At 43.8% G+C, this 27,179-nt stretch overlaps 1 protein-coding gene across 22 annotated transcripts in view; it reads left to right on the forward strand.

The window, feature by feature from the left end:
* The window catches only part of TCF4 (transcription factor 4), a 239,643-nt gene that overhangs the window by 79,800 nt on the left and 132,664 nt on the right, over positions 1–27,179 (forward strand). For 18 of the 22 annotated variants that reach the window (XM_080371942.1, XM_080371943.1, XM_080371919.1 and 15 more), the window contains one exon: positions 484–580. The exons of the other annotated variants lie outside the window; for them this stretch is intronic. In XM_080371942.1, the coding sequence (XP_080228068.1) occupies positions 484–580 (97 nt within the window). The remainder of the gene's footprint in view (positions 1–483; positions 581–27,179) is intronic. 22 annotated transcript variants of the gene reach the window in all.

A 27,179-nucleotide genomic window follows, 5' to 3' on the forward strand; every position in this document is an offset into this window, starting at 1 on the left:
AGTTGAGTGACTGAAAGCAGAAGGTTGCACCAAAACTGTTTCAACAATTAGGGGCTTGATCCTGGAACGGTTTTTCTATGTCCTTGACTCTGTAGGTAGCATTTGGATTTAAAAAGCAAAATATTAAAAAGAGTAATTCTCTGCTGTTCTTGCATGTGTTACAGGCAAGAGACTTGTATGCTAAGAGAGGGCTTTATGCTGAATTGCACAGCAAGAAATTCCAGGAACCTCATCTCAGTCACCCTTTCAGGATTATCCACACGGCAAACCGAAGTCAATTACTAATGAAATAAAAATTTGAAACAGCTTTAAAAATGTTCTGGAACACATCACTTCCAGCAGAATCAATAGGGGGAAAACGATAAAGGAGACAATATTTCTTATAGCTGGCTTAAAACTTAGAAGGGAAATAGGGACCTGTAGGTTTTGAAAAATGCCATTTAAACTTGTAAAATTGTGTTTTTTTCCCCAATTTGTTAACAGAACTATGGAGATGGGACTCACTATGATCATATGTCGAGCAGAGACCTTGGGTCGCATGACAATCTCTCTCCTCCCTTTGTCAATTCCAGAATACAAAGTAAGAAATCCATTTCCTAACTTGACTGTGTTGTTTAAAGTGGAATAAGTGAACCAGAAATAAAACTCTGAGGGCTTAAATCAGTCATCCTCATTTTTGGGGTTGACTGTACTCAACGTAAGGATGGGAACGTGGATTTTGACCTTTTTTTTTGTTTGTTTTTAAGCTATCATTCAAATCCAGAAATGTACAGCAGTGCTGTTTATTGAATAGACTTGTGTTTTCTCGCTGTGCAAGGGATATGACTTTTGATGCAGTAACTGCAATATTTGCTGAAAGAGGTAAATGGTTGTTTCCTAAGGCTCAGCCTTTCCTTTTCCAAGAAGTGACAGGTTGGCAGAGAAAATAAGGACATGCTCTGAGCAGGACTTTTAAAGTAGAAAAGGCCTTCTGAAAATATGATAAATATAGGTTAGCAAAAGGGAACAGATAAATAAGTGGTGAGGGATGCCAAAGTCGTTGTTTGTTTTGGAGTGTGATGGATCGCTGCCTGCTGGGACCTGTGAGCTGCAAACTCCTGGATTTCAGACGAGGGTAGTTGCAGCCTATTCTGCTCTAGAAGAGTGAGATTTTGCCCAGGGCATTTGGCAAGGACCCTCTTTCCACCCCACACCTCATGATAGAAAGTTTTGACACCCCTGAATAATCATTTTAGCTTAGCAGTAAACACCATAGCAGTATGAAGAGAGGCTATAATTATTTGTAAATGAATGATAGCTACTTTCTTTAATTATGCTTGATAAATGAGTTTGGTTAAAGTAAATATATGATGTAAAAATATTAGTAATGCTTATGCTTGGCCAAGATCACACCCTTCTTCTGCAGTTGTCAATGAACTAACCAAATGCTTTGCTTTGAAGGATTGAATGTGAGCCAAAAAAACCATGGAGCTGTAACTGCGATATATCATTCTTCAGCTCTAATATACATCCCTAAAATATGCCTTGTCTTTTAATATTGGGAAATATTTGTGAGTCGTTTAACATATGGGACAATGTTAGAGCTTGTAGTCATTTGTGTGTATTCACGTACAAAACATGATTACAACAGTTTTAAAGGGTCTAATATAAGCCAAAAAAAGCATGGAAATTTCAACACTCCCTTCTTAACTCACGCCATGGGGCTTAGGTAGTGCACAGAGACACTTTGCAAATAGCCACACACTTCTGTGAAACCCACTGGGCTGCCTGGTGCTTTCAAGTATAACCTTTAATTTGAGTATTTAGCACTTAAAAGTCTCTCTCTTTCTCTTCTGCCTGCCCTTGGGTTACAGAAAACTCTCATTCCTGACTTGGATTGTTTTTGCCTGTCTTAGTGAAAATGCTGGTTTCACTTGGTGTAAGAAATAGTTGTTTAAGAGAAATACTTTTGGAGGCACATGGTTAAAGAATTAAGCTGTGGAATACTCTGACTAGGAGCTTTGGAAAGCCTGACGGATCTAGAAGGTTCCAGTCATCACCGTCAGAGGGGTCTGCACAGCCGGTGCTCACCTGGCCGTGGCCTCACAGCCCCGGGTGGGAGCCAGCCAGCATCCTCACAGCGCGTGGTCCTAAGTGCCCTGAGACTTTTGGGGGTTTATGACACTTAGTATTTTCTACTGGAAGTAAGACTGGTGATGCTCCTGCACACACAGATGAAGGCGTGTGTGAGCGTGTGACAAGCGACTAACAGCTTTTGACAAGTGTGCTATGGCACAGTAACGCACGTGTGCTGCTGGGGCCGTCAGCTGCCCTCCACAACCCATGGAGAGCAAAACCCCCCTTTTTTGTGACCATGCTTTAGTATCATTCCTTTGGTAATTGGAGTAGACTTAATTTCTCCTGTTGGGGGGAAACTTTGCTCCCCAGTTTTGTTCTGCTCTTGGACATGGGGCATTGTTGCGGGAGGAGGAGGGATGGCTGCTGGGACGCATGCACCTTCCCTTCCCAGTTGGACACCCCCGAGGGCCTTGGCTGGGAGGGCTGGTCCTGTCCCGCGGGGGAATGGAGACCCTGACCCAGCACCGGGCTGTGGTGACCAGCGGTGCCGCTGCGGAGGTCTGGCTGTGTGAAGCATCGCCCTAACAAAGGCCACTGTCAGTCTGCGCTGGTCACGTCCGTATTTATAGCTTCAGGAGAAACCTATATCCTGTGGGGATGAGCAATGCCCCGCACTGTTTGCTCAGCCGGAGGCTGCCCGCAGTGCCAGCTTGTGACTCCTGTCGCTCCAAACGCGTTTTATTGTTGCCCTTTTCCTGGCAGGTCTTCCAGCTCCCCTGAGGAAAGGTCCCCATAAACTCCGGTGTTATGCAGCTGGCACCTGCAGAGCCACACCATCATTTTCCTTCCATGCTTCTCTTTCTCTTGGCACTGATAAGAGCCTGACGAGCATCCAGTTTGAACTGGTTTTATACTGGTGTGTACCGTTGACTTGAATGGAGTTGCTCCTGATTTCAGGTGGTTTTCCAGGCAAGGACTTGGTTGTTGCTGCTGGGGATAGGTATCACTGACCCCATACCTGTGAACCACAAACGTTTGCAGACAGGGTGTGCTTCAGTGAAGGCTTGTGTTGTGTTTTATTTTTCAGGTATTTGTTTTTAAAACATATTTTTATGTGGCCAGTGTCTAGCAAGGAGCCTGTGAGTTAGGCTTTGGAGCAAGCCTTGTGGGGAGGAGCAGGGAGTTGTAAAGCTGCATGCATTACTCAGCTGCTCAAACTCCTGCTTGTGTGTACTCGGATGCAGCTTGCTTTGTGTGTCTGGAGTCCCACTGCCCTGCTAGGTATTTTGTATTTTCTTAAGGGTATCTAAAGAGTAGTAATTTGGCCCAGCAATGAAGTGTGCATGGGCAGATAGCTGCGGCGGGTATTGCACGTCACGTATCGCTTCTCATTGCCTCTCCCGTTTCCAGGCGTGCTCTTTGGGAATGTTTCTTATCCTACTACCTGGAATATCTTGCTAGTACATTAAATCATTTACCAATGTACAGTACTTGCTTCTAAACCTCCTGTAGCTTAATGGAGCATTTCACTGCAAGGATTAGATTGAGGTTTCAGGCGCTGCTGAAGAAAGCTGCTGGCTTATGTGGTGACCTTTGAATCTCATCTGGGTTAGCGGTTGATATTTTGATTTGGTTACTGTGGTCATATTGTGACAGCTGCTGGTTCATTATAATTCAGTCCCTCTCCTCCGTTTGCCTACCAGGAATATTTAGGTTTGTGTTGCTTCACAGTGCTCTAAGCACCCGGAATTCAACCTGGCGCTCTGCACAAGGTGAAGCGCTGTGAATGCATGTGGTCACCAGCTGCTGTCCACTGGACAGGCAGTCACCGCATACCTGTGTCCCTCCTGTAGTAGGGAGAAACTTGCAGTAGGAGGAACCTTTCCCTGAGACTTACAAAGCTGATATAACCTAGTTGGCTGAATGTAGTAAAAATGAGAATAGATAAGATCCATGGCACTTCTCTTATTTTTTTACATGGACAATTTGTGTCCTCCTCCCCTCCGCATGTAATATTTCTGGTGTTCGCAGTAGTGGTTTTAGATACCTTAATTGAAAAAGTTCCTACGCTACTAACCAGAAGACGACATTAAGTTTCTTACATTGCTTTGAGTGTCTCCAAAAGGACGTAAGGTCACTGCATGTAGAACTCTTAGTAGTTGTAGGTGTCGGTTGATGATCTCGTATGTGAAAACAAAATCTTTGCTTGCATTTCTTTTCTCTTTCAATTGCTAGTCACAAAATGAAGAACAGATATAAATAGTTTTGCTTCCTTCCCTGTTGTCTGCTTCAGCTGGAAGCTGCACTTGCTTCGGTTTGCACTCTTAGATGATCACTTGCCTGACAGGCTTTTGGGAGGGCTGGTGCGTGCATTTGCCAGAGACTGGCACTTCTATCACAAAATAAATATTTTCCTCGCTGGTTTCTTCCCTTTTCCTTTTAAAAATCTCCAACTCATAATTTTCCCCTTAGCATTGTTATTTCGGAGAAGGTGGAGCTTTCTCATAGTCGGAGTGGCTGAGCTGTGCCAGTGCCAGCACGGTGCCTGGGAGCTGGGGCGGTGCGGGCTGCCCGCCGTGCCGGTGGCAGGGCTCATGCCTTGGTTCCTGGGGAGCCCCCCTTGGCTGCTGAGCTGTGGCATGCTCTTGGCAAGTCCTTCAGTATCTCTGTGCTCAAATGTGCCTTCCTATTTATGTGTCTGAAGAACGTGCACTATGTATTTTGCAGGGGTATTGTGAGATGTGATGAATTACTGTCTGGAAAACACCCTGAGTCCCTTGGATACTCTGTATAGATGCCAATTTTTAATATTAATTTTTAATGCTATGATAGCACTTGTCTCCGTACGAATATTGCTGTAGCATTTGCCTTTAATCCATACAGCTTTGATTCTGTTACTGTTATTATAAGTAGAACTGGAATTTTTGCAGATTAGTTAAGTTTACCCAACACAGCGTTATAAGGCCTTGCTTTCAATTGCTAAACTGTAAACATTTGGGATGAATTTTTCCATGCTGTGTATCTGACTCAGCCTGATTATTATTTTTTTAACCTTCTACAGAAATGATTTCAATATTTCCTAAAATGAGATTACATTTCATCCTGGCAGATTTTTGATTTTCTCAGTCAGTGTCTAGCACATCATGAACATTAATTCTTTTTCACACCACCTCTGTTATGTCAGGTGGCTTTGGTTCCCGTTTTGCAGCTGGAGAAGCGAAGGTACGTGAGGACCCATGAGGGAAATGTCAAAAACTGTCCAGCAATTTTAAGTTGTAAATTTGAAATGGAGAAGACTTTGATGGTCTCAGTTCTTGCATTCAGTGGCACCTGAAGATGCCACCACTTGGGGAAATAGTGGTTGTGATGCTTCATGTGTGTCATCCACATTATGGGAGCACAGACTAGGTAGCCACTTAAGTCTCTTAGTGGTGCCTGCTTTTTTTGTTTTGTTGTTTCATAAGGACTTTTCAGGGCAATGCAGTATTGAAGGAGCTTGGCAACTTATGGTGGCTCGAAAAGGAAGAACTGACTATTATATTTGGAAAAAAGTAAATTCTATGTAATGTATAGAAAGAAACAGGTGAGCGCTTTTTTTAAAAAAAGCAGTCAAAGGTGAATCTTCAGGAATCACAAGCAGAACTATGTTTTCCAGAACATTCTGTCGCTGCCTGAAAACGTATAGCATTAACTGAGATGAGTTTTAACAACAGAAAATTTGACTGTAACAAGTAAAAAGATCAGGAAAGGCCTTGAGAAACCAAAGAGCTGGAAATCCTAGACTTCCCTTTTGATTTAAAGTATTTTGCATTTGTGCAGCTGACACAACCCAGAACCTGCAGTTTAGGAAGATTTGCTGAATGGATGCTGTGTGACAGGCGAGTGCCCAGGGATTCCCCAGCCACCTGGAAAATGGGAGGAGTGATCTGACCATACTCGTTTCCACCTGGAGATGAGGCAGTTTGGGGTGGATGGAGTAGGATGCAGCTACAGCAGTGCTGGGGAGGGGATAGGTACTGGTATTGGGGTTTCTTAGAAAGCACAATGACTGCCACGTCCCCGAAGGACACTGAAGCCCATGGTGTGGCTGGGCTGCAAGGCAGCCTTTGACATGGTCCTGTGGGCATGGATGGAAGATGTTCTGGGGCCGTGAGCAGAGCTGCTGTTTCTATAGAGACCCACTATGACCTGAAGAAGGCAGGTCCCCTGGTGCAGGACCCCTTCCCATGGAGGCAGAGCTCTCTGGCTTGCCGAGGCAGTGGGAGCTTCGGGGCTGTTCAGAGGAAGGGCTTAAAACCTGAATTTAGCTGACAGGTTTGAACTGTTTGGCTCGTTTGGCAAGTTGTGCCTCCAAGTCTGCATCTGGCATCTTGGTTATTTTGGTTCTGTGTTTTTATTCACCTCTCAATTCGCTGAACTCCCCTTGCAACGAGGAAGTAAATCCATGAAAATCCATCCAGTGAATGCTGTATGGATATATATGCCCACCCACCTAACTCTTGTTCTTTCCATCCCCATGTGAGTACAGAAGGGAAGATCTGAGACTGGGTTTTCAACCTAAATCCAGGAAAAGTAATCTATCGAGGTTTCTTTGCCAAATCTAAAATTGCTTCGCCAACCAAAATACCTCATTTTCAGCGTCTTCAAGCTTTAAAAACGGCACTAATCTTGGAAATAAATGTGCTGCTTTACATATCAAGAGAGCAAGGCACTGTAAATGCACCTCCAAGAACTGAATTACAAACCAGCAACTGATTTCCAGATATGGTCTATTTTGCTTTCTAACGGACATGTATCTAATCTACGTGTAAGTTAAGGCTCTGTCTTCCTTCCCTTACATAGGAACAGCTGGACAGGATTTCTTCCAGTCTTTTTTTCCGGATTTGTTTTAGTGGTTTCTGCACAACAATGTACAAGTGCTTCTGGAAAACCCTGAGCAACAGTTTGAGTTTAACTATGCAAGGCTTCAAGGCTGAGACCTGAGGAGCTTAGATGTAGCACTTTAGCTTTCTAAGATAAGGGCAATGAAAATCACGTGATTTACTGTCAGCTGGGGCCTTGAAGGGTGCCTTAAAAATGCTTTGTAGAAGATGCTGGCTCACGTATCCCTTCTTGCTGCGGAATAAGCCTGCTGCTTCTCTTGTCTTGCTTGCCTATGAACAAAATCAACAGGAAAAATCTGGGCTGCAAAGCATTTTGTAGACATAGGTATAAATATGTTACTGTTCCCAATCAAGAGTTAATGTATTTTGCAGCAAGTCAATCTTGCAAGCACTGCCAGTCAGGATTCTGAGCTTCAGCATTCAACCCCAGCCTCTCGTACAGTCCTGAAGAGAAGAAATTACAAAGATGTTTCCATTTATTTGAGGAGCGAGCAGCAGGTGTATAAATAGAAACTGTAGACTCTGGCAATTAATGTCTGTATACTGAGCAAAGAATTGAAATACTATTTTGTACTACGTAGTCTTCAGTGAAGTTTACATTCCTTTGTATTTTGTTCTTAAACAAGCCCAAGCATTTTTAATAAGTTATTTTGTGCGACAGTTGTATTCTGCGTAGTGTGGCATAGTCTAGAGCTGTGTGAAAAATTTGCATTGAACTGCGAATGTATTTGATCTCAATTTGGAGTACAAATTGTAAGTTTGCAAAATACTGCCTGAAGTTATCCTCCCTGTTGGCAGAAAGGAAGGTCTTCCTGCTAATCTTCCAGACCTTTCTTCTGCAGACCTGGAGGGTTTTGAGCCTGTCGTTGGGGTGGCCCTGGAATGGGAATCGGGGCACAGAGTGGCAGCATGAAAAGCACGAAGCGTGTGCAGGCGTTGGGTAACGGCTGCTCTGGGTGGAGCTGGCTCAGGAGCCTCCGTCGGGCTTCTCCTGAAGAAAGCACAACCGACACGGAGCTATGCGGGGTCCGCTGGGCTCCATGGCTATGGGTTTATCTGCTTGAGACACCGCAGGTTTCTGCATTGCAAGCACATCAATAGAGAAGTGGCTTTTAAAGTAACATCCAGAAGGTGCTTTAATGGTTAATGAGCTTTTGCCCTTTAGATAGCTGAACTGAGTTTGGCTTTCAAACAAGTGTTTGCTGCTGTTCTCCAGCTGAGCTGGTATTAGTGGCAGAGGGAATTTGAGCTCACACCTGTTTGAGCATTAAAGGAAATGTGTAAGTGACTGACTTAAAATATTCATGGAGAGGAAAAAAATCCCATTTCTAGAAAGCCTTACACCACCTGGAAAACCATTGTTAGACATTTAAAGGAAAGAAAAAAACCCACCACCACCACCCCCTAAAGCCCACAAAACAAAAAAAGCGACAGCCCCCCCTAAAAAAAAACACAACAAAACAAACAAAAAACAAAACCCACCACCCCACCCCCCGCCCCCAACCAACCAACCAACCACCACCAAAAAAACCTGGATTTGCGAACTACTTGCAATCTTCCTATTTTCCTGAGTTGTTTGTAGTCCCATAATCGGTGAGCATACACCTCAAGTAGCAGCATGCTTCTGGGGGACACGACTGGCTTGGATGTGGAATAGATTTGCATTACAGCTGGAAAGTATACATGTGGGAAAATCTGTGGAACAAAACAAACTTGTTGAATTACTAGGTCATTTACATAGCTGCTCCGGCCATGGTCCATTAAACAGGCAAAAACAATGGGTTTGTTCTGTTCTCTAGTTAAGGCACAGAATGTGTAAAACAATGCCTTTTTAGCTGGATAATTAATAATTGTTTTGAGCCCTGATGTACCTTAAGTCTGGACTTCACCGGGTATAGAGATGCTGAATCAAATGAGGCGTTCGCTAAGTAAGATCAACTTATTTTGTAGGTCTTGGTGTGTTCCTCTAGAGAAAGTAGGCAAAGCTGTGAGGTGGCTGTGCCCTGATGCTGGCTCCGTTAGCCACGGGCAAAGCCTGGGCAGCGCATTGCTGGTCAGAACTAACAGCTGTCTGCATTTCCCCAGCAGATTTCTTCTCAGGCTTTTTTCTGAGAGCATCCAGGAGAGAAAATTGCCATCATTTTCTGTAGGAAGATGTGGTGGTCTCAAAGCAAAACCTGATTTATACTTTTGGAGTTAAACTTTTAATTCTCTCTCGAAGCTCCTTCTGACAGGTTCTGTAATGACTCCTCTATTCTTGTCCCCGGTCTTCAGCCTCAAGTGCTGCACTGGATTTAGCACATTTGGTCAGATGCACAGAATATACAAAATCAAATATAAAACAGTTCCAATGGAAATGATAAAAAGGGTATGACAGGAGGGTACAGTAATTCTCTACAGCATCATGCCAATAGATACATCTTACCATATGGTCTGAATTAAGGACAGCACCAGTTCTCACACTGTACAAGGCTGATAGTATACTAGGTCTATGCTTTGATCCTTGTACCATGTGAAATAAAAAGATATGGAGCATGCATTTAACAGGAACCATCAGTGCTTTAATTAGATTATATTTATTTTTAACTAAAATCAGAGTACTCAGATACATTTCTTTATTCTGCAAACTTTTACTATGTGATTGTGGTCTTAAGCATACTCAATAGTTCTAAAAAGAGTATAGAACGAGAAGTGATGGAGAACGATATTCTGGGAAGTAAACATGCTGACTAAATGTGATGAAGAAATTAGGCCAACGGTCAAATATTAAAAAGAGCGGCATTGTGCGTGCTTATATATATACATATAGTGTGTGCATGTGTGAGAATTATCCAGAAAAAGCAGTTTTGATTAATTCTTGGATGAGGAAGCTATGTAAACAGATCAGCAAGAATTTACTTACAAGCATTTTTAATTTGTTGTTTAAATACCTTTTAATTACTATATCTGTACCAACACGTTCGTATCCTTTCTACTGTTCATATTTTCATTTTTACATGTCACTAGAATTGAAGATGCCTGATTCTGGTTCACATTGCCAGCAAATTTTTGTTTTCCAAATATGCCTTCTAGGAGAATATTTTTTTTTGTCCTTCCTAAATTTTAACTTTAATGTAAATCTCATAGCTAGCGAATCGATTCCAAAGCGAGTTTTGGCTGAGATTACAAATTTCCCGTGGGATGTGTAGCAGCACTCAGAAGGTAACTGGACATCTGAAGAGTGCTTGTTTTATGAAGTGTTACATGGAGAAGTTTGCAGGCATCGGTAGAAGTTGGCCCAATGGCTGTAATCTGTTTAATCATTCTTTATTTTGAGTAGCAAACCAAAACAAATCAAGGAAAAAAAAAAAAAAAAAAAGAAAAAAAAAGAAAAACGAGAAAATTAGTGAAACTTTAGAGTAACTGTTGTTCACTGAGCATTAAAATGGGCTCAAAGCCAGGACAATACTTGTAGTAATTTTAAAAGCACTAAATTACCTGCTGATAGTAAGGTGAGGTGTGCAAACAGAGCAGCTGTTATATTCCAAGTGTAGCTCACATTTAACTTTGTATATTAGAACCTATTTTCCAAGGGAATAGAAAGATGATGCCTTATAAATACGCAACATCAAGGGGAATTGGTACCCACTGAAAAATAAGTGTAACAAGTATATTCTACACAGCTATGGTAAGGATAAATAATATGATGAAAAGCATACTAACATCCTAATATAGAAGAACAAGCACGGCAAAAAGTAATAGTAAGAAAGGAAGGCAAGAATATAAGATGTAAAACATCAAGTTCAGAGAACGCATGGAATGAGGTTCAATGTTAAAAAATAATCTGAAAGCAAAGAGAGAGAAAGGAAGGAACAACCGTACATAGTTAAGATGAATAATCATGAAAGACGATTGCAATGCATAAAGAAGGGGAGGTCAGTAAAGTAGATTTTAGGACCTCTTAAAGATGGAATGGGTGATTTATTGACAGATGATGTAGACACTGCTAAAAAATAAATGGATTTTTTGCCTCAGTGTTCACAAAAGTGGATGGGGAACAGATGCCAGAATCAGATATAAATTTCCCAGGGGAAAGGCAAGAAATATTGAAGGAAATAGGGATTATTCCAGAATGGGTGATCACATGGTGGGTGAGAACATCAGTAGACGGATTAAACTCTATAGAGGAGCCATCACAGAATTCTGAAGTAAGAAAAGAGAAAGGACTATTGCATGTTTGCAGGGGGAAAAAAACAAGCAAATAACTCACTCCCCTCAGTTCTGAAGTGTCCTCAGCTGTCCGCCGAGATAACCAGGAGGGGAGCTGCTCTTTCGCCACAGCAGCACAGTGCTTTTGTCCCATACGGACTTTCATTGACGAGTTTTGTGTGTGGCACTCTGGTTTAGTTCTTTTGAAATTATTTTGAATATTTACAATATATTTTATAAGGATGAGTCCAGTCTACACAAAGTGTACATTCCTGTATGAAAGGAATACAGAACTCGGTTGGGTCAGCAGAAAATGTTGAGGGAAATGTTGCTGATCCGGAACTGTAAGGTGAAGTGTTTCCAAGTGCTTTCTGCTCTGTGGTGTGTTCTGCTGCCTCAGAGAAAATTGTTGATAGCTTTTACTTCTGCCAGAATAAACATATTCTCTATCTGATGGGAAGGTTGATATTATGTGGTCTGATGTGCAGGTTTGAAGGTGAGATTTTACAGGTCATAGCTACATCTGGAATGTTTTTGTCTTTGTGGTCTCTAGGAGAGTGCAAGACCAGGACGTATGTGCCTCTTACGTTTGCCCTCAGGTTCAAAGTTGACTCTCAGCCGGAGTCTGGACCTGGGTCTATGAAGAACTAATACCCAAAGTTTTGATGCTCTTCTTTCTGAGCCTCTTAATGGTCTAGAAGAATCATGCTTTTGGTGGCACAGTCTTCAGTATGAGCTTGAGTGAGCTTCGCACTTTCGTGAATGACTAAACTTACACATTCAGTGTAACAAGGAAGTTTCATCTTAGTCATCTTGCCAGCGTCATCCTTGAGCCTCATGTTTCTTCAGAGGCATTTTTGCTTTCACATATTTGATATCAAAGGTTCTCACGCCTCTTCCCAGGCCAGGTTAATTAGTTTCTTGTACTCATTAGGTTTGGCTGTCTTCACAGGAATGGTGTCTGAGTGACTGGCAGACAGTAGCACTGAAGCTGGAGGCAAAATGAGACGTTTCATTTCTGATGAACAGGCAAATGTGAAAACCGAGGGAGGTAACAGGTAGAATATTTAAGACTGAGCTAAGCTGTTGCAGGGCTGTGGACTTGAGACTTGTGGTCTTCCTGAGTGCATACATGAGGGGAACAAAAATTAAAATTTACCAGTATTTGCTGGCTTGTGAAAAGAAAAGTGCAAACTGAAACTGAACTGAGATTGTCCATTTGGCAGAGGAGATCTTTAGTATTTAGATACCAAGCTGATTCAGCAAAACACTTTATCTTTAAAACCTTGCAATACCTTAGAAATAGAATCCAGATCAAACAAAATTTTACATCCCCCAGGCAGAAGTTTCTGTCCAATACTTTGGAAAGCTTTTGCAGAAGACCAAACTCTGTCCTTTGAGTGGAGTCTTACCCTCTTCCCAAATGCAGATTTTCTGCTACCGGCAGATTTTTTTCTGTTGGTTTCTCATCTCTGCAGCTGCAGGGCAAATGTTCTAGCAGAGAGGCAGTTCTGCCTTCATCTCATCTTCCCCCCCTTGACCTGCAGATTGGAAGCGTGCTTTGTGTTTGCTGGTCATCCCGAGGAGACACACCTTCTGGTACCTCCACCCATCCGCTTTGGTAGCGTCTGAAGTGATGAAGGCTGATATCTGAGGAACGGCAGTATGTTTGGTAGGCTGATGTATCTCGTGAAACTTTTGCCTAAACTTAACTAGACCTTCCTTTTAAGGATCTTCTGCCAGCTTCTGTTGGAAAAGTAAAATACAGATGCACTGTAACTTGGATAATACTTTCTGTGCTTATCATGATGGAAATACGTTCTGGCCTCAGTAGCCTTCTATGACACCACCAACCTCTGAAATAGTGTCTCTTGGGATGTAAGGGATTGCAAAGGAATCTCTGAATAGGTGATGAATTCTCTCATAATCCCTGTTTTGTGGACAGAAACATCCAAATGCAACCAGAGACTAATTGCTGTAGCCCTCCGCTTGTCCGTGTTTACATTCCTGGAGCTCCCTGCCACGCTCCTAGTCATGACCAAGTAACATCCTCACTGCTCAGTTTATTTAGTGTCCTAAATCCACTTGGTGTAGTCCTCATTTTCTATTGATGGTAACTGTTGAAAGCCTAGAGCTTTCCAAGCATGAGTGGCTATAGAAGTCATGTGTAAAATGTGTCATTTCTCTAGAGAGCATGCCCAGGTTACGTTGGTGTGACAGACTCATGGGTGTTCACTTGAGAATGAGTTTTGTTACAGAGGTGCTTTGGCCTTCTGTTGTTAATACAAAAATCATTTCTCCCTGCCCATCAGCAGAATTTCCACACGTATAACACACCCCAAGTTCTAGCCATCCTAAAATACGTTCTGCGCCTTTTTGTTGTGGTTGGATTCAAGGCAACGGAGCTCCAGCCTTTGCATCTCTGAGCTTCTCTAGACCAAGGGTTTGCAAGCGGGACTGAATTTCACTATTGAATTGCTTCTGCTTTTCTGCAGAACGGAGCGAGAGACTTTTATCGCCTCCAGAGTACTTGGCTTGCACATGCAGAATGTGCTTTTAGGTCAGCTTGGGGAGTTCCCTTCCTGCCCCCCTTTCTGGGGGTAAGCCAGGTGGAGTGGCCCGTTAGCGAGGCAATAGCAAGGATCTCTTTGGTAGGCTTATAAACGCTAGCGGAGCATGGCAGCCTGAGCTGTGTCGTGTTTAACTTGATCATTTAAATAGCCAGTCCTTTTCATTGTGTGTTGTTTGACTAGGTTTCACCTCTTTGTATGGCAGAACTATTCTTTGTCTAACTTTGATATTTTTTTTTTACATGTGAAATGGTTTTGATCACGTTATACGGAGCTGTCATCACACCCTGAACAGTTGCAATTTCTGTGCCTGCTCATGTGGTGCACACCTGTAACATGTTGGGAATGGACTTGGCTTTGAAGCTAGACTTGTTCTCTCATAAGAGTCCACATATTTCTTCCATCATGTAATGAGATATGTTGATGATACAAAACTGAGGGGAGCAAGCTGCACTTAAAAGAGAGGCAATATAAAATACAGCTTTGGCCACGGTCCTGCAGTTGGATCCATGCGGGAGGAGTCCTGCCACAGTGCTGAGCCCTGTTGACTCGAACACAGCCCTGTGTAATAATAAAAATCTGCTTGCGAGTCGCTGTTGCTATAGCTTATTTTCTCTAACGCTCTCGAGATTCTTAAAACGCGGAGCAAAATCATGACTTAAAGGTAGAGGGAGTGTGAAAGTAAGAGGGGAGGAAAGGAAAGATGTGCTAGTGGAAGCATTTGAAAAAAGCTCGTGGTTGAGAGGCAGGCCATGAGATTATCCCAGATGTCACGGAGTGGAGAGTGGATGTCCCTCTTCTCCCAACCGGAGATGGAGAGCAGCCAGCCACATGCCCGCAATAGGAAAAAGGATGCTGCAGGATCTTCGGAGGCTTTAAAAATATAGAAAGGACTTTTCTGATTCAGGCCCTGAGATGAATAAAGGAGAGGAAGAGGATGATGTGAACCTGCTTCTTTTGTCATGTGCTAAACAGAAGAAGAGCTGTGGTGAGCACTGGAGGGAACAGGAACCTGCGTTCTGCTTCCGCGACTGGGGCAGGAAGTTGACCTGGAAATTCGTCGGCAGAGCTAAGAACAGGCTCTCGGCGTAGTCCTGTTCAGGGTGATCGGGGCTGCAAGATGAGGCCCTTCCATGTTCTGTGTAGGCTCGTGTTACTGTTTAATGGAGAGAGACAGATCTGCGGGTTGATGGAAAACAGCGCATTTAAACCTTCACCCCAAACCAAAATAGGTTTGTTTTTTCTTTTTTGGGGGGCGTTTTTTTCTTTTTTTATTTTCCCGAAGCTAGTGATCTGAGATTCATGAGCAAAGGTTGAATAAAAGTCAAAGGAAACTATTTTGGCACTTTCTAAGGGATAAGTGAGGCTACATCCATAATCCTGTGCATGGTTCTTGTCACCTTATTATTAGAGCTCTGTAAATCTGGCAAGGATTTGTATTTGCCAAATATACCTCTGGCCTAGATTTGGGCTTATATTTGGAATTCAGGCCAGTTTTAACGCCTGTGCAGTTTGTAATTTTTGCCAGTTTTAAGCAAAATAACAGGAAAGAGGATAATGAAGGACAGAGGAGTCAGGAAAGCAGAAAACTAAGAAAGGTGGGAACTAGAAAGGGGGAAAAAAAGGACAAAGGAATACAGAGCTCATTCCTTCTTTTTTCATGTAACATAACCTCTCTTCTCCCTTCATTCTTCATTGTTGCTCTCTGAATTTAGAATAATCAAATAAATTCAGCCACTCTCTTCTGCTCTGTTTGTGCTCTCACATTTGTTTTTTAATTTGTAAACTTCTCCCTTAATCTCTCTCTCATAAATATTCCCCTCCTCCATTTTAACTTCTTTTCCTGTGCCCCTTGGTGGATATGCTGGCTGTGAAAAGTTTCCTGGTCCGCATAGCCTACCCTGGTGCACAGGCACCTTGATGTACACGCATACCAGCAAGATTAAAATTCTAAGGACTGAAAAGTATTGCACTCACATTTGTGAAATAAGCCTTGCAAAGATGCTGGTGAAACAGAGTGATGGTTTACTGATATCTTGTCCCATACGTAGGTTAGGTGAAATTGGCAGAGATACACTCCCTGACAGTGGAAAATCCCACAAGACTTTCTGAAGGTCAGGGTGAAAGTGTTGGAGTTGCTTTCCCCATGGGCCGGCCCTGTAGGCTGGTCCAGGTGGAATGGTCCGAGCGGATTTGGCTAAATTAAGGGTAGGGAAGCTGTGACTTCCCCAAGGTCAGCAGGAGAACCAAAGGCAGAACTGCAATAAAATCCAGTAATGAGGTGCAAGAAGCCCTGGATTCTGGCTGGAGGTAATACCGGTCTCCTGTTTAAGTTTGCAATTTTACGTTACTGGGAGCTCACAGTTTTAACTGAAGCCGCTTAAATTGCAACTTTTAAGTACACTATGAACCTGCTGCTGCTCCTCTGTCATGCTGGCGGCTGTTATCCATCTGAGAGACCCCAGCACAGCCAAGTGCTCTGTATCAGCTATCTACCTTCCTCCAGCAGCTCCGGTGGGAGGTGTCCGTGCCATGTGCCTCATCCTCTGTTGCTCAGCCGCTGGGCCAGAGTGGAGGAATGGGGCTGGAGACACTGGCTGCAGGTGCGGGTGTACAAAGAACCCGGGTCTGTACTGGTTTTCATGGGAGATAATTATCTATCTCATATAGTTGCATGGGATGGGTGGAGCTGGTTTATTGCATTATTTGGTTGCCTTCTGCAGTGATGATTCATTGGTTATTAATACGTACGGATTTGTACATGGCATAGGAATGATACAGGAATATGGAAGGTGCCACAGTGGCAAGCTAACATGAGCGTCGACTTTGAGGACTCCCTCACGTGGGAAGGGGGAAGGGCAGGTCTGCCTCCTGCAGGGAGGATGGGATTGCAGAGAGTCCCTTCTGAGGGCTGGGGGGAATGCTACAAGGCTGTTTGATCCTGTGATGAATGAGAAACTGGTCACAAGCCTTGAGCTGAGCAAAGGCCGGATGAGAAAGGAATTACATGCAAAAGTTCTCATCCAGAGAAAATAATGTAGGGGTGCATTAATGGCCAGCAGTAGAACCAGATACAGTGAGGAGTTAAAAACAGAAATGTGTTGGTATTTGGAATCAGTGTCGTGGTTAGTGGGTTGGTGCCCAACACAAACCAACCTAGGTAGGTTTGCGTACGTCCTGGAATTCCTTCTGTTTCATGCACCCTGGCCTGGCGCTTGCTGCACTGCTCGGTACAGTCTCTGAGCGAGCGCTGTGGATAACAGCAGAGTGGGGTGGTGTATTTTTCTTTGCAAATGCTATCTTTGGATCTCTTGTGTGCTTTTGTGACTGTGCACTTCTTTTTTCCAGAGGCACGTGGAAAATTAATACGTTTTCCTAACTTCACGACAACATCTGAACTTGCAGGACTCCCTTGCCCTCCCCTTGCCGGTTTGCGTTTTATCGGTGTTAAAAGCTTTGCTTCTCCCTTGCGCCTCGCCTCCTCCAGCCCTGCCAGAATACAACGTGTAACCTAGTAGGTTCCTCTCGGCAGCTTTGGTGTAAAGCTCGTAAGGCAAAGCAATCTCTAGGAATAAACCCGGTATTTCCCATCCCTGGGTAGCCGAAGCAGCAGGGGTGTGGCACAGAGGTGCATCACCACACAGACAGGCTCGGCAGCAGCAGCTGATCGTTATTTTTCAGTTTTTGCGATTTACCTGTTGTGCTCAGTGTAACAAAAGAAATGAAATCTCTGTAATTACACTGGAAGGGGGAGGAGATGGTGTTTTAGTGCCTTTGATCTGAAGCTAGAGTAGGCTCAGCTTTTGGAAATTTAATTTGAAAGAGTCCAACGTACACATCTGCTTTTTGTACTGCAGTTTCTTTTAAGCCAAAAAAATAGAAATTTATTAATGCAAATGTGTGGATTCTGTTCGTTGGAAGAGAAGGAAGCCCATTTGAAACATAAGTTGACTTTTTCTTTATAGCACTAGAAAATGTTAATAGGTATGATGGGTGCTAGCATCACAGAGTTTATAGGCAAAGTTTTCTGTGAGCAAACAGACAGCATAAAATGGTAGGATACTTCTGGGAGCGTACAGATTTCTGGGAAATATAATAAGCGAGTGTTTCCAAGGTACTAATGAAAAGAATGGGGGGGTGGAATTCTATTGATAAGCGGTTTAGAAACAACAACAAAACAAGCGTGTCATAAAACTGCTTTGTGAGCTTGCCTGGGTTGGGAGATGGAAGGAGCCTGTGCTGCCCACAAGGAAGCGGAGGGTTTATTTCAGTTGCTCTGCTGATGCCCAGTGTGCTCTAAAATTAGTTGTGCCTCATAAATAGAATGTGATCCAAAATTCAAGGTAGATACTTTCAAAATGTAGCTTAAGAGATGTGTCTTGTGTTTTTCAGGGCTTTGCATAAAAACTGAGAAAAGGCATGTTGGACAGAAAAGATTGCAGGAGATATACTTTGGCTCTAGTAGATGTTCCATCAGAATTTCCCCTATGCACCTTTTTTTCCTATTCCCTGTCAAAACCTGCCAAACAGGAGCTTGGTCAGTCTCTGAAATAACACCATATAAATGAAAATGTATATCTTAAAGCATATGTAAAGAAGCCCTGATGATTCTGTGTGACAGCAGAGAGCTAAAAGAAACCTGAAAGGTTTTGTTTGTTTATTTTTAAATTAACCTGTTTTCGTGCCTTGCGACTGGAGTATATTTTCAGATTTTAAATGAAATTCATTAGGAATTTCCCTGGGTGAGACCTTTCATCAGGTGAGCATCTCTGTGACAAGAACATCTTTCAGATCTACAGAGTCAAGTAGGATGAGCAGCTTTAGTTTGCTTTCGAGAACTGGAGGTTTTTATTTCAGCTGCCTTTATTTCATCTTTGTGTCTTTTCAGAAATTACACTTTTCTTCATATTATTCATATGTATGCAGCAGAGTTCAGGGAAGTTACAAAGGACTGGCAAATTCTGTCCAACAATGGAAAAAAGGTTTTTTGTTTCAAGTGACATGCGTATCTTAGGTTTGCTTAGGGGAGTTTCTGGGTGGGGAGCAGGCATCCCACCATCGCTGTAGGATGAGCATTCACTGGTCCATGCTGGGACAGGGGTGAGTTGTTCCAGTCATCAGCTGGCCCAAGGGGTTTGATACTTCAGATTTTTTTTTTCCCCCTACGCTTAAAAACAGATTTCTCCTCATTCGTTTTACAAACACAAGTCATTTCTCTTTCCCTCCCTGGTCACCCAGATGACGTGGCCGCAGTTAGCGAGGACTTCTGTTGCTCTTCTCGGGCTTTGTTGGCGCAGGGGAGGTGGCCACCATTGGTGACCCTGCTGGAGTGACTTTGCTGTGTGGTGGGCAGGTGATTCAGGTTGTAGTGGGTGCCATGACCTGCATTCATTCTTCTTCCATCCAGCTAAGCAGCTTGAAGGGGACGAAGCAGTGTTCTGTATACGTTACCCACCATTGCTCCTCGGGCAGAATAGGTTCAAACACTTCCTTCCCACAGAAGCACTCTGGCATCCCTCCTTCCCGGGGCTCAGGCAGCAGAGGCAGGGGATGTGGTGCTTGCAGCTGACCCCACCGCAGGGGACCCCCAGCTTCACCTGGGGCCGCGGTCCCTTCTTGATGTCCGTCCACCCATCCACCCAGGGTGTCAGGCAGCTCTGAGGCACTGGAGCCCTCCGGAGCACCTTGGGGCGTGAGGTGCTGTGGGTGGTGATACCCATCAGGTGTCACCAGGCACCGCAGCCTCCATGTCCGGCAGCGCTTCCTGGCTCTCCCTGTGGGTGCTGTTGTTCTCATCACCCATCCGGAGTTGGGATACGTTCCTTCCCCTGCGATGCCCCACGCTGCCACCTCTCCCCTTAAAACTCCAACCTCTTTTGGCAAACCTGGCCTAGGGAGGGCAACAGGGCGTGAGCATCACCTCCAGCCCCGGGGTTGCTGCTGCAGCGGGCGGGGGAACCCCGACTCTTGCCAGCGAGGTGCCTCCTGGCCCCCTCCCTGCACGGTGGCGGCGGCGGCAGAGCCGAGACAGGGCGATTATGAAGACGTCAGTCGGAGCGGAGGCAGGCGAGAGGGGAGACGCGCTCCAGATGAGGTCCTGGGGGAGCCGAGGAGGGTCATTCATGTACGACCATGTGTATGTGTCTGACAGACTGTGAAATGGTGCGTTGTTGCGCGGCTGCGCTGCACCTGGGCCCTTCATCTGTGATTGATTGGTTTGGTCATGTGTAATGGTCCCATCTGCTCCGTGTTGTTTTTCTTTTTTTACTTATAAACACCGTTCCCAGCGGCTGGGAGAGGATGAGCTCGGTTTTGTCATCTTCACTTACACTTTAGCTCAAAAAAGTGGTCAAGGAGGTGAGCTCGAAAGGCTGCCCGAGGAGCGCAGCACCACAGTACTTTGTATTTTGTGCCTCGGCTGCTTTCTCCTCCCGCGTGGGATTCAATCCCAGCTGGGATCCTGCTGGTTCACGAACTGGGAGAGACCCCGAACCCGAGAGTGAAGTGATTTGCACAAGTCTGTGGATAGTGACTCTTACTGCAGCGAGGAGTTTTTTTGTAACCGAGCCAATACTTAATTAAAACCGCTGACATCATGGTGTTATAATTAAGCGTGGCATTAATTAAGCTGGAATAACGATATTTTTTTTTTTTATTAAGAGCCGCTCCAATTGTATAAGCGCATGATTGGCAAAAACAAAATAATTTTTTATTAAAGGAGGAGAAATCCGTCCCCACGCTTGGGCTTGCCAGGAGTGAGCCGGTGGCAGAAGTAGTGTCGACAGCACAAACTTTGGGGGGCTTTGGCATGAGTGGAGAGTGCGAGAGGTTGAAGGGAAATTTGGGGTTTTTTTTCTTTTTTCCTTTTTTTTTCTTCTTTTTTTTTTTTTTTTTTACCCAAAAATGCTGATCGGCTCCTGGCATTCTGATGGCTAATTATGCATCGGAGAGCTTCGACAGCTGCATTCATCATCATAAAATGTAATAATTAATGACATTCCAACAAAGAAAAATATGCAAATGAGAACTCATTAGCATTTTCATATTCAGCTTTGATAATGCTTTTGCTGACAAGGTTGTAATTAATGAAAATTCATGTCGCAGTCAGGAGATTGGATCGGTTTCATTCCGCTCACAATTCCCAAATGCTTGCATTATGGAAAATCGGCGGCTCTGCCAACTTTTCAGGGAAGAAAAAAACACACACACACACTAAAAGCACCAGATGCAAATTAATGGTAGGGAGCCTTTAACTCTTTAAAGCCCTATCCCCCAAGACACACACACCCCCACCCCCCACCCCAAAAAAAAAAAAAAAAAAAAGAGGAAAACAACAAACTCAATGCAGAAATAGTTTGATGCACAAGCATTAGGGTCTTTCAGATATAACTCTGGGTTTCTTTTCAGAATACAAGAATTTCTGTAAACACACACACTTATCTTTCCTTATATTATACCTGTGTCCTAATAAACTCTGAGAAAATTAGGCATATTACGTGGTCTGTTCTCTCCCAGCCTTATCTAATTAATTCTACAATTGTTTCTACATCCAAGACTTCCTCATGCCTAAACAGATCCATTGGCATCAGCTGGATGGTGGCTTAGTGTGGAGTGCAGGATATGGCCCTGGCTGTTTGCTGCTCCTTAGAGGACAGGCATTCACATCACTTCTTCTGCCGCTGAGTTTCTTATTAGGCCTCCAAGAAATACAGCTTTGCTTCCTACTCTGACTAGCTGGGCAGCTGGGATTTGGGAAGTGGCTGGAGTCACGTCCCCAGGCACCTGATGGGGCTCCGGCACCCGGCTGGGTGCTTCCCTTGGGGCAGGGCTCTGGTCACAGAGTCGGGGGGAATCTCCTGGCATGCGGCAGTGAGCGGAGCTGGGCTTCCCTGGGACCCAGCTGAGAGCCGGCTGCAGCACCTTGTGCCGTGCCATGATGCTGGGGGAGCTCTCTTGTGACACCAGCGTCACCAAGGAAGGGATGGGTAAAGCATCCTGGGCCAGTGGTGGGGCTGCCTCACGGCGGTGGTAGGAGTAAGCGAACCGCTACTGCCAGCACCTTTTCCAGGAAAAGACAAATTTCGGGCTGCTTATTCCAGAACCCAACAGCACACTGGGAATGTGCCTGCCTGCAGAGTGCCCGGTGGCTAGTGCAGACCGCTCCAGCAGACGGGAGATGCAATTCCTTGGTTTGGGTTTGCGCTTACTTATTTCTCAAGCCCCCAAACCCAGTAGCCAGGTGGGACTGGGCAGAGCAGCACTTGTCTCTCTCCAAGGGAGGTGTGACCCTGCTCACAGGGACATGCCTGTGGGGAGGGGGTGCTGAGCCCGTCTGGTCCAGAGCAACGCCGCACCTCCTGGCTTGGGGAAAAGAGCTTTCTCTCCTCTCTCTGCCCACGAGGTATTTGAGCATCATTTCTACACAGATCATTGGATTTTTAAGAACTTTTTGTAGCTCAGTACTATGGAACTTAATTTGTACTTTTATATAAAATCATTTGTAATTTTTTGCATAACTATTTCTTTAAAATGTATCAGGTTTTACTTTTTGGTATAGTTTCCTTTTGTATGGGCACACTGCCCAAGCAGATGGTGTAATGTCACCTGTAAGCAATCTGAATAGATAGGTTCATTCTTACATTTTAGAGAGCTTTTTATTTCCTTTATATACGGCACAACTATTGCTGAGAGACTGTTCAAGATGGTGTTTCTTTTTGTGTTGCCTTTTAAAGAGATTCCTGCTGTGATCGGTTCTTCCCCCCACCCCAAAGTCTGTGTTTTTGGGCTCACTGAAAAATCTGTGACTTAAGAAACTTTCCTGGTACTGTTAAAATGACATTATATGAAATCCATGGCCTTTTTTTTAAAAAAAAGTGTAAATGAGGAAGTGATAGAATAAGTTAAAAACACATTTGATTGTTTAGACACATCATGTTTTAATTTTAGAAGTTCAACATTTGCTTTTCAAAAAAAAAGAAAAACAACACACACACAAAAAAAAAAAAACAAACCCAAACCAAAAACCCCTAGTCTGAAAAATAATGTCTTTCAAAGACTACTTATTTTTGTGAATGCTGTTTTTTCTGGAGGTGCTGGGTTGGCATCCCCCAACACTGGTGCTCCAGCTGCCCCCAGGAGAGCGGGGTCTGCCCGCACCGTGTGAGCATCATGCCTCTGCCAGGGGGACGGTGGCGGGGGGTGATGGGTGGCTTGGGAGGCTGTGGCAGGGCAGTTGTTGCTGCAGATGTGGTTCTGTGGGGCTGGGTACGCTTCTGCTAAGAACTGGAGTGAGACCAGCGACGTGTTCCCTATATGTTCCAGTTTATCCAGTTTTAGAGAGCCATCGGGAGACAGATTTATATTGCGCGGATACCCAATGACTTTGAAGAAATAGTAGGAAATCATAAAAACTTTCACCCTCATAGCTTTTTAAATTATTTCATAAAACGAGAGGCCACTGCTGCTTTGTACAGCGCTTCATACAGGGTGTCCCTGGATGTCGGTGGGACCTCAGTGTGCTGGTGTAATACTGGTCTGAGCAATCTGAACTGGTGGTGTTACGGATAAGCTTCACATTAGTTTATTTTCTACTAGTAAGGAACTGGAGGTTGCCTTGGTAAGGGCCAGATGCTGCTTGTTGTCGTCTTATGTGGCCATTCCCCTTGACTTCAGTGGCGCTGCTGTCAGGAATAAGGTGAGAATTATTTATATTTAAAAAACTACAAAGGAACTGTGAATATGTTATCAAGCTTAAATACATCTCTACCGTGCAAGCTCCTTAAAAATATAATCACAGAGGACTTACTTGTATGTTGCTCCTCAGGGAGGAGCTGAATAAAAGATCATTATTTTTCTTAATTTTTGGTGAATGAAAAGCAATGGGATCTTGAATGGACTGAGAGAGATGGTTTTGTTCTTAGCATGAAGACAGAGAAGCCTTGGTATATAAGCACCCCATATATTTTCTATGTTTATTTGATCCAATAAAATCACAGAGCACTTGGGGTAAAATATTCAGAGATGACTGCTGATTTCAGGATGTGCTGTGGGACACCCTGGGTCTTTGAGGAAACCAGAATGCCCTTAGAAACTTTAAGTTCTGAATACTTTATTCTTCTGAAAATCAGGCCTTAAAGTGATGCATCTGAATTAGTGACTGTTTCCAAGGGAAAAATAGATTTTACTGGATTAGAAGAAATAAACAGCTCAGCAGTGTAAAAAAAAAAAAAAAAAAAAAAAAAAAAAAAAAAAAAGAATAATGGGGTGATTTTTCCATTGTTGTAGTATTTCCTAGCGAGAAGCTCATTCCCACTGCTTTCCTGTCAGGCTGCAGGAGTGCCAGCTATAGCAAAGCATCCATGGGTTCTCAGTGCTTTTGCAGGGGAGAAAAAGATATTATCCCAGGCTTTTTCAAACCCTTGCAAAGGACAAAACCCAAGAAGACTAGATTGTCATCTTATCCTTCCACTGTGGCATTTTTATTTTTTTTTTTTTTTTAATACTTTGTTTCAGGCCCATTTTGGTAGCCTCTTGATCTTCATAGAAAATAAATTTCATTATCAACCAAGGCACTTTATGCCTTAATTCCAGAAATCTATACAGTATTTTTTCTGTGTTCTGGGAAATAACACCATTTCCAGCAGAGGATGGCTGCCTTTCTCCAGGCCACAGAAAAGTCCGGATTTGATTGCTGCTTCTGGTTTACCTTTGAAAAAACCCACCCTTGCAATTTCTGCCTGAGTCCTCTGACCCTTGCCAAGTTCTGCCTTGTTTTGAAATTTTACCTTTTCAGAATGTTATCATCTCAGTAACAGTTCAGCTGGGAATAAAATGAAACTAGCTAATAAATTATTGTCAGAAGTAGAAACATTTGCAGCAGTTGCTAAGGCAGACCATGGGAAGCCTGGGGTGAGCACATCCCGGTCTTACCGTGACTTGGTCTTGATGACAAGAACTTCCAGCGCTATGTTAAAGGGTTTTGAAGGTGGCTGAAAGTTAAAATTCTTGGAACTTTCTTCTGTCTGGCTGTTTTTCAGGTGACAGTGATAGCCAGCTTCTCTGTGTTAAGTCTACCAGCACCTTTCTGAGAAAATGTTCTGTAACAATATTTTTTCATTGGAATTCATTAGTGTAATCATTCAGAATTACTGATCACCCACAGAAGGAGCTATGAGAGTTCGACGGTTCTGAAAATCAAAGCATATTGGTCATAAATACATGTAACAGGCTGCTTAACAAACTGCAGTTAATAAGTTGCTACTTCTCTGGCGGGGGGGGGGGGGGGGGGGGCAGGGAATTACTTTTGCTGGAGTTTAATGGGATCTTGTGGCTCTAATGTCAATTTAGGTCAGTTGGGAGCGTTCTGTTTTCAGGCAGAAATCAGGATCATTACACCTCCTCTTGCACAAGCCTGAGTAAATCTGTTTTGTGCAGGTGAAGTAACACTGCAAATAGACTCATTTTTTTCTGAGAGGCAGACACCAAGGGTTTTCTGGCTGTGGGCAGGCTGGGGAGCAGACTGATGACTGCCGTGTTTCCCAACGCAGCTGTGTGCAGCCAGCGTGCTGGATGCAGAGATACTCGTAGCTGAGCACTCGCTCAACGGCAAAATTTAAGGCGAGCAAAGCTTTCAGCTGCTCCTGCAACCAGCAAGCACTGCCGAGACTGTCCTTGGAGGGATGCTGCGGCTGACCTTCTTGCCCTGCATCGCCTGTTGGACATTGTCAGAAGGACACTCACGTTGTCAGTGAGACAAGAATGGCCAACGGTGCGTGCCAGGGGTACCAGACATAGCTTGCTTTTCTACTGTCCCAAACCTATAAAACTTGTGCGTGAGTGCAGACTTGCGTCTCAGTGAGGTGGCTGCATTGGTGGTGGCTCTAGGAATTCTGAAACACTTTTGTGTGGCAGGTTCTCTGTGTTGGGGCTCCAGTACTCCCTTCATGAAACTGGATGTTAACATTATGGACATGGACAACATACTAGCCTTGGACTCACTTTTAGCTTCCTGAAATTTTGTATCTGGGTATATTTTACTTTCTGATGAGAAGACAAAGACCAGTTCCAGTAGTTGGGATTTTTTAACTTTGTTTTTCCTTTTTTTTTAAACATCTTTTGATTAAAAACCTGGTATAGGGAAAGTAAATACTTTGCTAAGGTTTTTGTTCTCTTTCATTAGTGGCTCAGAAACCAGTGCATTCAAAAGTAAATCCAGCCCAAAATTTCAGGTTTGCTGACAAAACACAGAAGTTCATCTGCTGTACTTAAAGGCTTCTTGGATCAGGTGTTATTTCATGATATGGACATTTTAATTAGTAATAAAAACATTGATCAGGATTTAGTAGTGGAAGCTGCAAAGCACAAATACCTGCCTCATTTTGCTTTCTTTTACTGGTGTGATTTTAGCTGTTTTTCTCTTTCCATGTCCCTTTTCTGCTTCATTTATGTGTACACATCCATTGCTACTGATAGCCAAGCAGGTAGGCGTATTGGTTAGAATATCGTGAAGCAACGAGTTTATTCCATGAGCCTATAGAGCTGTATTACAGAAAACATCCATTTTAAGCCGTTTGTCTCCTCGATGGTGCTAGCCCAGTGGCTCACTGATGCCAGGAGTGTTTTAAAGAGCCATTATCTGTGTGATGTGTGCCCAATTAAACGATAAATAGTTTAGAATGGCACATGTGCTTTCTGTCTGGGTGCCTGGGAATTTTTCTGTGCAAACAGTGAAAAGGCATACAAAATAAACGGCCCTTAAATGTGCAAAGGACCAAGGGAGCTGAGGAGGGCTGTCTCCAGGCACGCAGGATGGTTCTGTTCCTGCTCCTATGGGTGCCCAGAGCAGTTGCCCCAGGCGTGTTCCTCGTGGCAGAGCTGAAGATGACCACGGATCCTGCTTTGCCCCAGGGCTGTTGGGGGTAAATTGCCCACTGGGGTGCCCACCTCTCCCTGCACCAGGATGAGACCTGCGGCTGCTTGCAGCTCTAATAGACTGTCTGCCAGCCCCCAACAAAAAACCCAGAAATCCTTCTCTGTCATCGCTGACAGTAACCTTATATTGTAAAAACACATTTTGAAAGATGTGTGACTTTTGAAGAAGTTGATGTCCTTTTAATATGCAGGATCTTTGGGGAAAAAAAAAGTACCCTTTTTAAAATTAAAGCACGTGCGACAAAAGCATGCATTTATAATCATAGAGGTCTTTGTTCCAGTGCCTGCAGTACTAAATGCTAAATCAATAATAAATTTAAGATCTGTGTGAGGAACTGCAGCGCTGGAGTAATGGATCCGACTCTTTTTTTCAACATTGGCTTCCTAATGGTCTTTGTTCTGCCAGCGCGCCAGGACTACTGTCTGCCGTTCACCTTGCCTTTCCGCCTGGGGTAGTCCTGAACTATCAAGTTCAAAATAGTAACTTCTTGGTTTACACAAAGTCTTCCACAATTTTTAAAGCATTTTTTTTTCTGTTTTTCTGCTTTAA

This window comes from Falco punctatus (assembly GCF_963210335.1).
Source record: "Falco punctatus genome assembly, chromosome: Z".
Taxonomy (NCBI): domain Eukaryota; kingdom Metazoa; phylum Chordata; class Aves; order Falconiformes; family Falconidae; genus Falco; species Falco punctatus.